The sequence below is a fragment of the Dermacentor andersoni genome, chromosome 5 (genome assembly GCF_023375885.2).
Source record: "Dermacentor andersoni chromosome 5, qqDerAnde1_hic_scaffold, whole genome shotgun sequence".
Classification (NCBI taxonomy): domain Eukaryota; kingdom Metazoa; phylum Arthropoda; class Arachnida; order Ixodida; family Ixodidae; genus Dermacentor; species Dermacentor andersoni.
This window is the reverse complement of record NC_092818.1, coordinates 94,838,845-94,856,451: the sequence shown is the minus strand read 5'-3', so window position 1 is coordinate 94,856,451 and position 17,607 is coordinate 94,838,845. Positions and strand designations below refer to the sequence as shown.

General features: G+C 50.8%; 2 protein-coding genes across 3 annotated transcripts in view; both read left to right on the top strand.

Annotated features, from left to right (window-relative positions):
• The first annotated feature begins 470 nt into the window (after positions 1-470).
• Positions 471-6,643, top strand: LOC129384890 (uncharacterized). Its single transcript, XM_055070489.2, has one exon. The coding sequence runs from the start codon at positions 482-484 to the stop codon at positions 6,641-6,643; it is 6,162 nt and encodes a 2,053-aa protein (XP_054926464.2). The 5' UTR covers positions 471-481.
• Positions 6,644-13,492: 6,849 nt separating this feature from the next.
• Positions 13,493-17,607, top strand: part of LOC126530895 (uncharacterized) — a 42,920-nt gene continuing 38,805 nt past the window's right edge. The window contains exons 1-2 of one of the 2 annotated variants that reach the window (XM_055070855.1): positions 13,493-14,287; positions 14,627-17,599. In XM_055070855.1, coding sequence (XP_054926830.1) covers positions 13,690-14,287; positions 14,627-17,599 — 3,571 coding nt within the window. In that variant the 5' untranslated portion in view covers positions 13,493-13,689. Of the gene's footprint in view, positions 17,600-17,607 lie in introns of both variants that reach the window. The other variant, XM_055070854.1, reaches the window with a different exon arrangement.

Sequence of the window (17,607 nt, the reverse complement as noted above, 5' to 3'; positions counted from 1 at the left end):
AATATCGGAGCTTAGCGAAGAAAGAGATAGTGAAGTGCCAGTTATAACGGTCACGGGTACGGAAGGTCTTCTCGTACAGGGAACAGGATCTGATCATGTGACGTACAAGGTTTTTACGGGTACCTACGTCAACACAGAGGGTCACGATGCAAAGACGTACATGTTCTTCTTTGGCAACAGACAGCTGCCGGTCGACGCTACGCCCTCGCTTCCGCAAGAGGCCACGAGATCAGAACAATTCGACATTCGGTCAGGCAACCAGAAAGGCGTGGTCCTGGACATTTCTCACAAGATAGGCATACTGCTGCCCTCTCAGACTGTGTCTTCCATTTCACCAACAGAGGCGCCCCGTTCGGACTACCTCATTTTCGGATCAGGCAGTGCACATGGCGGTGAATCCATGACTGGAATGCTGATCGAAGGTTCTGAGCCTATCACAATAGAAGGCATGACACGATCTCGCATGTCGACAGCTAGCACAATGCACGTCACATTGAGCTCCATGCCGGCTCAGAGTCGACGAGAAAAGACCAGTTCAGCGACTCACAAAAAGCCCACGCCGACACTCTACAGACATGGAAAGAAGTTCGAGCCAACGGCTACAGGAAGGAGAATCGCCCCCATGGACGGAGCAACTATAATAACGGACAAATTCTTCCTTCCTCAACACCTGGGGCTCTATACAACGTCTCCTGTTTCGGACACGTCCAGAACAGCTGACGAGTTTCTGGAAGAAGTAGATCACGACTACGACACTCCACCGGTACGAGAAGAAGATCCCGTGGTTATGGTTAGAATGAGACACCCGCTTAACAACTTTAACATCGAGGCTTTTAGGCCTGAACTACTGACACCTACGCCGGTGAAGGATATCAGGCCAACAAAAACCGTCGGTTCCAATCATGACGAATACACCGACGATGCAGGTGACATATTCGCAACGGATGCTTTTAGCGACCAAGATAACGAGCAGAGTAAATCTACAAAAAAGAACAGAGTGACCTTATTTGGCTTTGTAGACTTCACGACGACTATATCTGGCACGGAAGTTGTGTTTCAACCGGCGGCAACGGGTACTTCATTCGACTTCGGAAAAACTAGACGGCCACATGATGAAGACATATACAACCCATTCAACATTCCCACACGAAAACCGCAGACAACTTCGTCATCAGAAAAGCGAAGGGACTCTACATATGGTACCGAAACAAGAGAGTTCGTGTCGAAATTATCTATGTTAACGTCTACATTCAAGGGTGGCGTAGAAATGCTGAGCACAATGTACACATCAACAATCCCAATGCTAGTCAAATCTCGTCTGCCAAAATATGACGACGCTGAATTGGAGGGACACGTTCATTCCCTCGCTGCTGAACCAAACATCGGCAGTTCTGAAAACACGGAAGATTACCTTTATGACAGTCACGTATATGAAAACCTTGTTCGTTCTTCAAGCTTCAGCTCTGAGGACTTAGTGACACCCAACTTCTTGTCCTCATACTTATTTCCGGCTTCAAAAGACCAAGACGTGGCTTCACCAATAAGCAGGACACTGGAACGCAGCAGTTCTATCCAGCCTTCAGAGACAGTTATGGTATCTATGATTGAAGGGTCGAAGACGGAAAAGTATCCGGTAACTCCGACGCGCCCTGCCCTTTCAACACCCACACCTAAGAGAAAGAAAACATACAAGACTGGTTTAGTGAGCTCTATAACAGGCACAGATATCAACGGTGACATGACTACTGAGTGGACAACCCTAATTATTGGCACAGTAATCGGCGGAAGGTACGCACACGTCATTCAAAGCACATCGAGCATATTTTATACACAGTCAAAGACAGAAATGATGGAAGAAGTTACAACCCCAAAAGCTCCACCTCCAGCTCCTGGTCTTGTACTCCCTAGTGACATCCAGATCGAAGGAGTATCCGATCGGGCTGTCACCGAACAAGAACTTGAGGAAGGCACTGAGGCCCCTGCTCCCGCTACAGAAGAAACGCCTCAAGCTGAAAGTGGGGAAGGAGCTCATGATTCTTTGGACGTATACAGTATCACTTCTAATTTCGCTGTTCCTCTTATAAACCAATCACGTGTTATTGAAGACAGCTACGAAACAGCATTGTCTGGACAAGAGCAACCATCAGTCGTAGAACTATCAGATGACCTGCACGTTTCGACACTAGTTCCGTCAATCGAGCCATCTTACACTTCACCCTCGTCAACATCGGACGTTGCAGTCTTGACAGACGGGTTCATCCTCCCTAGCACACAAGAGAGCGCGAAGGAGTATGACTATGACCAGCAGCCGACGGCGTCTGCGAGCCCTGGAGAAGACAAGCCAAAAATTATCACCATGGGATTTATTTTGCCTGGAGCTGACCCCGCAAACGAGTTCGAAGACGATCTTGTGCACACTGATGAAGTTCGGCTCCTGACTGATGGTTTTGTACTGCCCGGTCAGGATCTGCCTTCTCAACTTGGAAATGATCAAACGCAGTCAACGCTGCAAGGAAGAATTATAGACACCGTGGTACCACCGCAGCAGGAAGCAGCGACAGTGACATCATACCCCATCACACACTATTCTACATTCACTTACTACACGACACTGCCAGGTCCCAACGATAGTATTGTGTCAAGCAGAGAAGTCACAACGTCGCAAGTGTTCGAGAATAGCGAGGAGTATGAAGAGGCTCGGAAACATGGCTTCGACACTATCGCGCCAGAGAAATCAATGCTCCCACTGGACCCTTCACAACCGGCGACAGTGATGACAACTTATACGTACCAAAGCACCTATACATTGGACGGTTCAACACTTGTATCTGTCAGCGAGAAAACTATGTCGGACCTGCTGGCTCCTTCTGAAGAAAATGTGGATAGTGAAAAAATTTCGCCTACAGCCACTCAAATTTATCTCGAAACGACCCCGGGCTACGATGCTGCTTCTGGCACTGGGGAAGAAGACCCACACGCACAAAAATCTAGTGAGAGCTCCGAGCCGGATGATACTACTTCCTCAAAAGCGACACCGCCTTTAGAAGCGGCCCCCACGACCTACTTCACAACTTACACTTACCTTACAACGCTCTTCAAGGACGGCACTTCCAGCGTGACAAGCAGCTTGGAAACAGTTTCCAATATACTTTACGGCTCCTCAAGTGGTTCGGAAGACCCAGCGCATGGTAGCTTAAAGAAGATTTCACCAACGTCTATGGTTCCAGTGACAACATACTATACCACATATACCTATTTCACGACACTTCTCAAGGATGGAACATCAACCGTTACTAGTCGGGAAGAGATTGTATCGAACACAGTTCGAGGGAGTGATGCAACGATGACGACGCAGACAAGTGATTTGATAGAACCAACGAAGACGGACCTTTTGTCGACGGTCTATACGACCTACACGTACTACACGACGTTCGTACGTGGAGGTAGCACAACTATCAGAAATCGCACGCAAGTAGTGTCCAAGGTCAAGACAATTTCTCAACCAAGTACTAGTGAACTCATCACAGCACCTGTTGTATCCACTTACTACACCACGTACACGTATTTCACCACAGTTAATAGAGGAGGAACCAAGTCTGTAAAAAGCCGCGAGAGTGTCAAGACGAACGTAGTTACGAAATACCCGAAAACAGCTGCCGACCAGTCTACGCCAGTGCCATCGATTATAACGACATACACAACCATACTGTCCCCAGTTACGGTGTACCGAGATGGAACTCCTCGAGTTTCCTTTATATCAAAAACGTCGGCCATAACAAAAACTCTTACCCACTCGTCCACACCAACATCTGAAGAAGCTGCAGAAAGCATCATTGAAGCTACTCCGACGGCAGGAATGCACACTATGTTCACAACTTACACGTACTATACGACATTTTACGAAGATGGTACACCGGTGATATCAAGCCGAGAAGAGACGGTAACGAACATGATTTCGGAGCCGACAGGGACTCCTCACCTCGAAGAGACGAAGCGCAATCTTGAAAGCAGCACCATCGTTCGCACATACTATACTACTTATACATACTTCACTACGTTTGAAACTGACGGAAGCCCGACTGTATCCAGCAGGGAGGAAATCGTGACGAACTACGTGACTATGACACCACATGACATTATCACAGGCGTGTCACCTACGAGTGTTTCTCCCGAGGCCCAGCCCACAGAGGCATCGATGACGGAAGAGACGCCTCCTCTGCTCAGCTCGCTTCCTGAGGGCATCGACCTGCGAGAGCTTCTTCGTAATGTGCCGGTTACGCATTACACTACTTATACCTACTACACGACGCTTTACACCGATGGCAGCTCAGTACTGTCAAGCAGGACGGAAGTTGTTTCTAACGTCGTGGGCCCCACCGCTGCTACGGCCCCCACACTGCCAGCAGGCCTTGAGGTTGACCACAGCGATTCGCAGTCGTCAGTTGAGTCAACCGAATCGACGCACATATCAAGCTCCAAAGCAGCAGAGAGCAGTGCCAGTGAGGCTAGGTCTGACGCCGAATCTATTGTCGCCGATTTAACTGTTCAGCAAAGCGCCACTCCAGTGCCAAGTCCATCGTTTACACCAAAACTTGATTCAAGCTTTCAGAAGGCTTCCTCGAAATTCCAGAAATCACCACTAAAGTTTAGGCTCAGAACGCCAACCTTAAGAAGTCGGACAAGGCTTCCACCGCCAACTGGTGCACACATCACCAGTGCTTTGGGGGCACCTTTGATTGTCGTTAGGAACAAGAGGAATGCCGATCCGGATGACCTCGCTGTCGCGGAGGCAAGAGGAGACCAAATATACGCTACTCCAGTCACGTACTACACAACGTTTACCTACTTCACTACATACCTAAAGCCAGATGGACGTACATCGGTTGCCAGCAATCTACAAGTCATTTCTTCAGTTCACTATCCTACTCAGCGCATCGCACCTACCAGAACAATATTCCACGACCAGATTCATCGTACCGAGCCAGTGCGCGTCTATCCTTCCTACCAAGGAGTCACAGGATGCATCCGGTGCAGATCTGACATAAAGACTGTGTATGTCACTCATACAGACTACATCACGGAGTTCTTTCAAGGGCGGCCAGTGACATCGACGCGCTACGTAACGCTTACAAACTACGTTACTGTGACGCCGGGACAAACAGTCTACGAGCACAGGCCTTCACAAGTCATCGCCGTTCCAGGCTGTATCCATTGCAGACAGCAACCACAATACACAACTCATACCTACTACTCAACTGTGCTTGTCGCAGGTCGACCGGTGACATCAACACGCTATGATACGGTAACGAATTACGTCACGGTTACGGTCACTGAAGAGCCGATTCACCAACGAACAAGGCCAACAGTGGTTCAACCTCTCGTACCTCACCAGCCAGCGACAGCAGTTGATACATTTTACACCACCTACACGTATTTTACAACCAGTGTGATTTACGGAAGGCCAACAGTGTCCACAAGATATGAGACGTTAACGAACTATGTTACGCGGACAAGAGATGACGGAGTGGCCGGCCGTGCCATTCAACCTACGGGCGCCTATCGACCTGTGATCATACGGCCCACCCCGGTTAGAGATACGGTGTACACAACCTACACCTACTTCACTACAAGGCTAATTCATGGCCGACCAAGCGTCCAGACGCGCTACGAGACAGTAACTGACTACGTGACTGTTACAGTGACAGAGCAGGCACGAATTCGACCTACGCAAGTGTACAGACCTCTTTACTCGACAGTGCCTGGCTATGCGCCTCACCACACAGCTTACACAACCTACACTTTCTATACAACGCACTATTTGGATGGTCGGCCGGTCGTCGACACCCGGTACGAGACGATCACAAATGTTGCAACCGTTACTCTCACCGAATACGCGACACCGGCAGTAGGGGCGCGAGTAAGGCCAGCAGAGACAGGGCCATACAGAACGTACCATACTACGTACACTTATTTCACGACACGTTATGTTGACGGCAGTGCCATAGTAAACACACGAAAGGAGACGGTGACGAACACTGTGTTTGGTGCTCTGTGCCGCACCTGCCCAGCGGGATACGTAGAGGGCCGCTCGCATGACGGTGGTCCACATCAGCAGACTGCAGCGATAACGCACACTCTGGCACCGGGACCGCAGATCCAGCCAACGCCTACGACTTACTACACCACTTATACCCACTTCACAACAATCCTCGAAGGCGGACGGCCAGTCGTCCAGACTCGGTACGAGACGTACACCGACATTGTGTCCGGCATTGTGCTGCCCACTAGGGCATTGGTCGCGCCCGAGCCAAGCAAGCAAGATCTCCAGCAAGGCCATATTCAGTCCAAGCTAGATCACGTGCAAGATCGCGTCCAAGAACAGCTCCCGGTCTTCCAGAAGATAGAGCCTTCCAGACGTCGACGATCCTCTCTGGCAACCAGAGTGCCGTTCGCCATAACTGACAGAGGGTTGGCGCAAGCCGAGTACGAACTGGTTGGTGGACGCGGAGATACGCTGTCCCAAGTGCCCCGACACCGAGCCCAAAGAGGGCTCTCCGATGACGTAAATGCTCCCCAAGCTCGGCCCGGCAGAAAGATGCTGAGTCATGGTAAACACAGTTATTTTACGCTCCCTTTCACTTAATCTACTAAAACACTAAACCCCCCTTTGTAAAACTCCGCTCAGCCGCTTCCTCTTTTAGCTTGCTAATCGCACGCAGCACCTCGTACTTACGGCGTTTTGTGACGTGTTCATCGTGCCTAGCGGTGCGGCGTGTCGTGATCGCCCGTTTGGTTACCTTTTTGGGGAGGCCTCTCTTTGACGCTTTAGTGTGTTTTACTAATGCTAACCGGTTCAAAGTGTTACTGTCTGTAATATTTTTTCTTGGTTCTTAGTGTCTTTGACTGTTTACGCTTGTAACCCATGTGTGCGTTTTCAACCTTAAGCGCCTAATGTTGTGCATGCTGAGATTTGGATTAGTGTCTCTAGCGGGCAAGCACGGCAGACGTATTCACTTCTTCTTGGGTGACCATAGTCGCCGTCACGTCCTTTAGCCGTAATAGGAGAGTAATCTGAAGGCTGTGTATGCCTCCGACGAAGAACAATGGGACACTGTCGCACAACCAATGACCCCGTAACAATAACGAGGTTAGGAGACAAAAATACAGCACAAAGAAAACAAAAGGGAGAGAGACAGATGAGCGAGAGAGAAACACGATCGCACCATACTTGCATAGAACAAACGGAGTGAGCGTTGAGTGCCCCTTCCCTACTTGCCCATTTCCTTCCTGCTCATTCCGGCGGAAAGAAGCTCGGACTTCCCTCTCGAACAGTGGACCCTTCTAACGGCAACCAGCAACGTGTTTGAGCGAGCCTCTCGACGAGCAGCTGTCTGCGGGAAAGTTCTTTGGAGCGGGTCAGAGAACTCGACGGATGGACGCTTGCGCGGGAACTCTCTACGCAACGTCTCGCTGACGCTACGCTATGAAGGACGTCCCCTCGTTCGTCGTTGTCAAGATAGACTGCGAAGACCCCAAGATGTCAGTGTAGAGAGCCGACCACAGGTCGCTAACGCTGCGACCCTACCAACAAAAACAATTCCCCGACCCCTTGCCCTCCACCCCTCCTCCCTCGCGCTGTTCTCTCCTTTTTTGCCCGCTCTCCCTCTGACGGGCGTCAGCTTTGAACCAGAGCCAGCGTGCACACAACTAAGCTCTTTCAAACTAAAGTGAAATGGCATGACAGACGTAAGAATTTGATACGCAATCATATGCGGTAGGAGAAACACTGCTCTCAGGGAGGCCTCTTCCAAATAGCTCGTGCCTCGGCTGTTCCGCTTGTAGCGCGCTTGCAGACCGCGCACGGCTGGCAGACCCCACCTGGCCCGAGCCGCTTCGCCAGTGACCGTTGCTAATTGGCTTGCTCTAACTGAAAGTGAACGGCTTCTGAGCGCTGCGTATTCCAGCTGCTGGCATGCTTGCGGCATGTAAATACGCTTGCGCCCTGCTTGAATTCGCACTGCCGCTTTAATACAGTATTTTAGTAGTGTAAAGTGTTCTAACTTAAATTTGGTAGATACACAAAGATGTTAATAGCTCTTACCTGATTCATATAATTGTGTTGCCCTTGTTAACTGATTATTATGCTTACTGTGAGGAGTAACTTACGCCGAAGCTCATGACACCTTGTTTATTGCGTAGCTTAACGCCACTACTCTAGGAGATTGCGTAACAAATACCATACATGTAGAAACCTTGACTAACTACTCATGCTGACGATTACCTTAGAAAATCATTTTTACCCATTAATAGAAGTGCGTTCGTGTACGCATGTTGCTTGTGCCGCTACACGCTTCCGCTTCCCCGGCCTTCTTTTTCCTTGTTTTTTTTTTCTCTGCTTCTCGGGGAGGAAACGCCAGAGTTTGACTATATAAAGAAGTCGTAAGTGCGCGCTTCGAAGCTGGTTTGACGCGGGGTTGTCATGATTTTTCAGGTAGGTTCCCAAGAAGCCCCTTAAGGGACGGCACATCGACTACTTTCGCGCACTTGCGCCATAACGCAAACTCACTAAAGGGTTCGAGGCTCCCACCGCAGCGGTTTCTGCCAAAGTCATCGGCCTCTTCTGTCTTCTTGTCCGACACACAACTTTACCAGCATCCGCAAACACGTCCTGAACAAGCTCTCTCAGAACCAGCTGTATATCTGAAGCCATCCGTCTACTACCGTGAGGCCAGGCGCAATGAGAATGATTACGAGGGGCTGCGCAGGACTGCCAGACTGGAGCCGTCTTTTCTGGCAACGCCTTCACCGCTGACGTTCTACACAACCTTCTCGCACTTCACTACTGTCCTGAGCGACGGCAAGCCGAGCGTCTCGACACGACTTGAAGTCATAACTAACGTCTTCACTGACGTCGTCCTGCCCACGAGAACGACGACCGAAGTTCCCGTGCGCAAGCGAATCCGAGATGCAAACAAAGCGGAAGCCAATACTGTGGCTGGCGAAGATTCTGTTGAGCTGAGCCAGAACCGGAGGCCGCAGGCGAGGAAGCTGCTTTCTCTCAGCAGCAAAGACAGCGAGTTTTCTTTGCCGGACCAGTTTGTTGTCACGGACGAGGAGGCAGCGTCGACTAACAGACACAAGCCTGGTCTCGTGGCACGTTCCGCAGGAAACGAAGGAAGCTCTTCCGACAAAGCCAAGGATCATCCCGTGGGCCTCATTCAGTCAGTCGAAGCAAGGGCAGTGCGAAACGGAGCGACGACAGTCTACGCTACGGAAGTGTACGGTACTTTCATCAACGGCGCCTACGCTCAAGTAGTCTCCACGGCTGTGCGAGTCTTCTCCGACCAGAATCAGCAGAGCGCCTCGCACCTTCCGCCGAGGCAAGAGCGGTCTACGTCTCCTGGCTCCCCTGCACAGACGCGCCCGACGGGTCTAATATCTTCTATAGCCAACACGGTCATCCATGACAGCACCACCACTGCCTACACGACTAATATTTATGGAACGTACATTCGGGGCATGTATGCCCATGTCGCTCAGACGACGTCTACTGTGATCAAACCTCAAGCTTCTAAGTCAGCGTCTAGTATTACGAAGAACCAAGAGTACAAAACGGGCCTCATCTCCTCGCTAGTCAACACAGAAATCCACGATGCGACGACGACTGTTTGGAAAACACACGTCTACGGCACGTTCGTAAACGGATTTTATGCCCACGTAGCGTCTACAGCGTCGGAGCTGCTCAAACCGACCAAAAACACCTTTGTACAGGCAACTAGCACCCAGATACCTACACGCACAAGTGTTCCGTCCCAGCAGACGAAGACAAAGAGCTACACGACGGGGCTTCTGTCGGCACGAACGAACACAGTTGTCAACGGAGGGACTTCAACGGAAGTGGTGACAAATATATATGGCACGTTTGTCGGTGACCTGTACGCGCAAGTGGCACGCACCACGTCTCGTGTGCTAACGGGAGCTGCACCCAGCACTAGAGCGCCTGACGCCGCCACGCCGACCACTGCAGCCAAGCTGACAGGCATAATTTCGTCCACGGTCCAAAGCGTTACACACGGAGGTGTCGTTACATATTACACTACGGAAATACACGGCACTAGCGTGAACGGCTTGTACGCACAGATCGCGAAGACTTCGACGCGCACCGAGACAATAAAGCCCACCAGCACGAAAGCAGCATTGCAACCATTCCTGCAGAAGACGGGACTGCTTTCGTCCAGTGTTTTCAGCAGCGAAATTCACGGCGGATCAACCACACTACACGTGTCTGAAGTGTATGGCACTTATATCGGAGACGCGTACGCTCAATATGGAAGATCGACACGTCGAATTATAACGCCTACGCAGACTAGCAAGGAATCAGAGAAGACAGAAAGCCAGAAAACGGGATTGGTTTCATCAATTGTGAGCACAGAGGTACAAAACGGAAGGACGACTCTTCACACGACAGAGATACATGGCACCTACATCAACGGTTTCTACGCTCACATTGCACGGAAGACATCCAGCGTCTTGCAGCCTGCCTTGGTCAAGGCGACGCAGGCGCCAGCATTGATAGCAAACACGGAAACGCTGATATCAAGTGAAGTCAGCACAGAAATCAGGAACGGAGCTACTACTCTCCACACGACAAATGTGTACGGGACGTACATTAACGGATTTTATGCCCACGTTGCACGAAGTACGTCAAGCATAATACCGCGTACTATAGCACCATCTTCAACAACAGAAGCACTAAAAACTGGACTTGTATCCCGATCGGTGAGGTCTGATGTACATGATGGATACGTGACGGAATATACAACAGATATTTATGGTACGTTCATCAATGGTTTTTACGCCCACCTAGCAAGGACTACAACAACAAAATATGCCCAATCAACAACAAGCAAGTCTGAATCTGTGGACCTCCTCTCCAGCTTCTATAGCTCGCTATCTGCCCTCATCCCTTCAAGCACATTGACGCTTACGCTTAGTGAACATTCTAGCTGGAGTTTATTATCGTCATCACTAGTGTCCAGTCCTAATTGGGAAGCTACAACAATTATCGCACAAGAATCTTCTATAATTACGCTTCAGTCGCCCAACGTGCATCGTGCTACCGAGTCCTCGGAGGACTACACCATTACGCTGAGCCCATCAGCTAGCGTCGAAGCGATAAGCACACTACACTTGCCGATTTCGTCATCGTCGAAGAATAGCGTAAACATTGTGGAACTAGACACGACAACCGACAATATACTTGAGGAAATTGGTCTCACTACGGCGATACGCATTGACTCTTCTCTTGACGATAAGACTATCGTCCCAACTATAGACGAAGTCGTTCTTTATTCTTCAATAAGTACCGAAGAAACCAAGTCAACAGTTGCTGAGTCGACACCCGCGATCGCGCAGATACCCGACAGCAAGTCAATAGAAACTCATACGTTTGTAGAAACCAGTGTGTCGACAGAATCAAGCCACACAAACGAAATTCTGGAGAAACAGTCGACTGAAGTCCAAGAGACAGTGACGTCCCGAATAAGGCCAATATTCCCTACCAGAAGGCGTCCTAATGGGGTTAAGAGGCCTAATCACCGCGTGCCGGGTGACTTCAGGGATGAAGAGGAGGAGCCAGAAGATTACGGAAAAAATGAGTTCCTTGACGAGGAAGACGAAGATTACAACGAATATGAAGAGAGGCAGCTTCAGACACCCGAACCACGCTCGTCTAAGCGGCATCGACCAACGCGAGCGGGATACACCAGAGGTCCTCGCCAACCACAGACAGCGCACCAACTCAAGCACCAAGCAGAAGACGAAGAATACGACCTTTATCATGACGATGACTACGAACAAGTGTCTGCCCGGTCAAAGTCACAGGCAAGCAGAAATGAAGACAACAAGCAGGCTTCGCCTCCTTCAGGCGTAAACATCAGACCTTTCAGAAGAGAACGCGTTCCTTTTGCTCCGCCGTCAAGGGTAGTCAACAAGCCATCCTTCACTCTTCAAATAAGGAGACCGCATGGAAGACAGAGAACGAACGGGCGACGTCCCTTAAAGGAAGAAAAGCCAGAGGAAGAAGAGATCGAAGCCGAAGAGGCCGTGCACAGCTCTGCAGCCACGCCGCAGTTGCACCTAGGACGGCGGAGAGGTTCAGCGAGAGCGTTGGCAGCCAAATCTCCGCCTGCCAGGACACCTTTCACAAGGACGAGGCCCTCTGCAGTAGAGAATACTTATGGAATAAGCCCGAACAGGGCAAAATCCGAGGAAGAATACTCCGATTACGAAGAGGACGATGACTACAAAGCTGAGCGGAATCCCCGTGGCCGCGGTCGTCTTAAACCGCCGTCAAGAGGCTCGCCAAATGTACGAGGGAGGGGTAATTTAGGTGTAAGGCCGTTCGTAAGACCACAACAGCACACTGACGAAGAGGATTCTAATGAAGACACGCACTCAAACGCGAGAAACCGTGGGCGACAAAACCCGCTAGCTAAAGGCCGTCGTAACCAAAACAGGGCTAGGGCACCAAACTTAAAATCCTCATTCAACACTGTAAAAGACGAAGAAGAATCACCAAATTTGCCCTTCGCTAGACTTCGCGGAAACAGGAGACGATCTTCTTACAACCCTAGGGCCCGTAGAACGTCGCTGACTTCGACTGGCCGCCCATCGACAAAGCCCCCCATAACGGTCACTTCTGTGATAACGACCGTAAAAACTCTCCCTATATACCATGGCTTCAAGACCTCATACGCGACTTTGACGACTACAGCTCTAGCATCCAGCGTCATTCAGGCTACACTGTACTCGACGGCAGTCGACGAGTCAGGACGGACAAAGACGATCCTGAATTCCAGGAGCGACGCGAATGGTCCTTACACGACATTCACAGAAGTGCTCATTACCACCAGCGACTTGCAGCAGTTTAGGCTCCTTCCAATAAAGATAGGGTTCAGCACCCGTACTGACACAATAACCGAGACGACTGTCTTAACCCAACTCACAACCCTGTACAGTACCATAACCCCAGAGGTCATTCCAACCACACCAGCCACGAACCCTCCTGGCTTTCCAATCCCCTTTTACCCGCAGATCCCTAACCAAGATTTTAGCCTACTGACCTCTTCGTATGTAACAACGGAAACAATTGTGACCTCGACAGTGTTGCCCATTGTTCTTCGTGGAAGGACGGTTCTTAGCACCGTTACTACAACCAAATTTTCTGAGTCAACAGTGACGAAGACTGCGTCCGTCCCTGTTCCCCATATTCCAACAGCGGCCCCTTTCATACCGCAGCCTTATTTTGCGGTACCTCAGCTAACAACAATGCTCACTTTGTATGTCACTGGGGACCAGGGGGACGTCATTCCCGTAGTTACTACTGTCACTGTTCCATTTTATCAGCAGCCTCAGCATTTCTTTCACACTAAAGTAGCGAGAAGCGTTCCCGACAAGGCTTCTGAATTTGCCACTTTGGCTTCCACAGCGTTCATAGGAGTTGCCGTCGACGGGTCCAGACAGGATGAAGTACCCGGAGGCGACCGTTCTGAAGAGGTAGCGCTTTTCAGCTCCGGGATCGAGCCCTCGCTAGGCCGTGCATCTTCCTGGTCTTTGGCACAGTCTCGAAGCCCACACAGCGCAGCTTCTGAAAGCATTTCGGACGCTGACGAAGTGACGACCATCTCGATGGGACCGATCACCGAGGTTTACGAGCAACTGGCTACCGACATCCCGGTGCTGCCAAAGCCGACCAAAGGTAGCTCTGCTAAGAAGTGGAAAGCTGAAAAGAAGCCAACTGCTGCGCCTGATGTCAGCCCTGAGGACAAGTACGGCATCGGCAGAAAGTTCGTCTCTCGAAAGTTGCAGCAGTTCGAAGAAACCGAAGACGAAGGTGTGAGACCAGCCGCAGATTTCACGCGTATTCGTGGAAGAAGTCGTGTTCGTGCAACGCGAGTGCAGCCACTGCACCTCTCCACGCCGGAAGCTCTTGTAGACAACAGTGGGGCTCACCAGCCTGGCTTCGACAACGCCGGCGCAGTTCAAGATGAGCCCGCTGAAGGCGGCGCGCGTACCGGTGTGCGTCGCGGGCGAGTGTTTCGAAGACCTGTGCACAGGAACAGAGCAATCCTGGACGACTCTTCACCAAATGAATTCAGGGGCCCTCATGGTGGCTTCATTCGTAGAAGACCGCCTCATATTGTTCAAGATCCTGTGGACCTGAACCCGCCTCAAGAGCCAAGCTCCGCCTTTCATTTCGGTGACGACCATCAAGCCTACAGTCCAGGTAATCTTCTCGAAACCCCTTTGCCTGCTCTTTCCTCTCATCACATTCTCCCTTCTCCTTCTCTGGACAATTTCTTGTCGTCTTCCTTTGTGGGTGGTGGATACTCCTTCTCGGCACCGGAGGTTGTGGCTACTCTTACTGACCCTTTGGCATCTCCACCTAATCATGAAATCACGGCGGATGCGGTTGCTCTTTCGGGACTGGAAACCTCTGCACTCCCCCAAGGCAGAGTGAGAAGGATCAAAGTTCTTAGACCTGCCCCTCATGGTGAAGGATCCCTTGGTGACGGTTCAAAGAAGGTCCGCCGCGTTACGGTAACTCGGACGTTCTCCCCGGCAGGTGCACCGACCAGATATGAGGACTACCGGCCGCAGGTGGACACTCCATTCAACCAAGACGATGGCGGATTTAACCACTTTGGTCCGCACCAAAACGTAGTACCGGTCGTTCAACAGCCGCAGCGGCAGCAACCGCAAGATGTGCTGAGAGTTCCTGCTGAGGTAACGCAGCAGGCTGGCTTAGGGCATGGCGTCCCTTACGATCCCTTCGTCACAGGCGTGAACCAGCAGTCATTCCCAGGGTTCAGTCCCAACGTTCCCTATCAGTACTCGCCCCCCGTGCCACAGCAGTTCGCCCAAGCAGAGCCGTATTCACCTCGCGCGCCTGAGCAACACGATCGCTTTACGCAGCTCCAGCCCGTGCAGAACTTCGTTCCAGTAGCCGAGCAACCTCCAGGTCCACCTCCTGCACATAACTTCAACAATGTGCCCCTAGAGGTCCCTGTTCCTCCTCCTCCACCGCCACCACAGCCGGAACCTGTGTCGCCGACTCGAAACTCCCGCCGAACAGTGTTTAGAAGAATTCGGCCGACTAATTCGAATCACCACGGAGAGAGGAAGACGTCGCTCGTGCGGAAAACGCGGCCTGTTGTGTCCACACCCGCGGTTCAGCTAAGCTCTCTTAATATTGAGCCGACGCACGTTTTTGTTTCGGCCGACTCGATAGATTTCAACAGAGTTCTGGGATCGTCACAACAGTCCCTCGAGTATTTCGGGCCCGCTTCGCAAGATTATTTTGCCCCTGTGTCGCAAGAGTATTTTGCACCTGTATCAAAAGAGGTATTCGCCCCCGTGTCCCAACAGTACTTCGCTCCCGCGTCGGACCAGTACCTGTCTCCGGTGTCCAGATTTCCTGAACCACCGCCTTCTTTGCCTCCAGTCTCGACGGAACCTACATTTGATCCTCATTCGGCGGCGCCCGTCGAACAGAATCAGGAGAATTCTGCTGACCTAGTGGAAGACACAACGCCTGCCTCCCATCAATTCAGGCGAATAATTCGTGTGAAAAAACCTGGGGAAGGTAAAAGCGGTCAAAGGAGAAAGGTCGTCTTGAACAGGAGACCATCAATCAACAGTCTGCAGGCGCGAGGGCCAATAAACAACGGAAACAATGCGAATGAGCTAGTACCCCCAAGTGTTGCTGGGCCTCCACGTCTTTCAAGCCAGGTGTTGCCACCAGGGCAAAATATTGTCAGCCCAAGAGTGTCGCTAGAGATCGGAGCTACGGTTCCGCTTACATATTACACTACGTTTACGTATTTGACAACCTTCCTCCACGGAACAGACACCGTTTACAACAGCAGAGAGGCTGTCTTATCTTCGGTGGCGACTGAGACCTTGGATTCTAATATAGTGAACGTCATTCAGAACCATGGTGGCTTCACGACAGCGCCTGATGGGGTTTCAACTGTTCATCTAGGATCAAGAACGAAAGGAGCGGCCACAACAATTGTCAATTTGGAATCTCGACTTCAAATATTCAACAGTGATATTTACAAGGAGATACACCCAACACCAATAGCACAGACAGAGGCTACATTCAAGACAGAATCACCGGTTCTCGAGCGCATACAGGAGCCGCAGTCCCCACTGCATAATGCGCCAGGAGGAGATGAAACAAGTACTGTGCAATTAACGGACCTCTTCACAGCACCAAGGACGTTTTACACTCTTTACACGTATTACTATACGCTTTTTGATGGCGCTGAAACAAAGAATTCGGTCCGATCTGAGATTTCATCAAGTGTCGCATCTGATAACAGTCCGTTCCGGCCGCCCATAACACAGACAAAAATCAGGAATGGCCTCTTGCCGCTTGGTCTTGATGTGACAACCGTCCACCTCGGCTCGCGAAACGTAGATGGAACGACAACCGAAGTGAATTTGGGGATGCGCACAGTCATTAAATTTGACAAAATTGTTGATGCTGATATCGGACACATTCACGAGAACGTTGCTCCGACTGCATCGTATTACCCGAGCTTTGCGACAGAGGCTGTGGACAACAAAATTGATTTCATCTCCAACCAAGAAAGATCTTCACTTCTCGCTGACGCTCTACAGCCGTCTTATGCCATAGCTAGTGGTGACATTCAACCGACAAGCAATATTCATGCGACACCAGTAATCCTGTTTCCCGTGGACGAATCGACAAACGCACCAAGGGCCAAGGTTAGAATCGTCACTTCACGCGTAAAGTCGGCAGGCACTTTTAAGTCTGGCGTGTTTCAGGCTGCTCCTGGCGTACGGGTTCGCATTAAACCTGTTGTGAAGCACCTGGAGGATTCGGCCGCTTATAGCGCCCCGCCAGAATTGTCGTCAACTCACGCGTACGAGCCCTTCAGCTCGTTTTTCATTACATCACCCAACCCAAGTACTGAGCTGACTGGAGATGAGCCTCTTTTGTCGTCGGCCGTATTCCCCTTGACGACTCCGGAAGACCAAGAGGTACACAGGGGCAAAAAGAGGCTTAAAGTGACGCTTCGAAGACCCATTCCTGGGGATAAACTGGCGAGAACAAATTCCTTAAACACAAGATTTGTGAGACCTTCTCGATTTGAAATTACCACAAAGCCTCGGTTTTACGTTGTGACCCGAACGAATGCCGCGGGTGTGGCCAGGCCTACAAAGAATCCATTCAATGTGAAAGTCAGTAAAAGGCTCAAGCCGACAGACTTGATTCGAGCAACTCCTTCCGTCATCTACGAAACCTTTACAACGACGACGTCGGTTCCCGTCATATTCGGATTGCAGACAAGCTACAAGGAAGTCGTCATCACTGCGTCGACTCCAGTGACACTGACTGCATCGCCGACTTATGGCGTGGATGATCACGACTTGATTGAACCCTCCCAGACTGTAATGCTGACGTACTTCACCACAACTACGTTCACAGTCCCGTACACCTTGGGTGACCAGACTCTGTACACGACTGTCCTCGAGACGAACTCAAGGGTCGTCACCGAGACTGTAGGTAAGTCA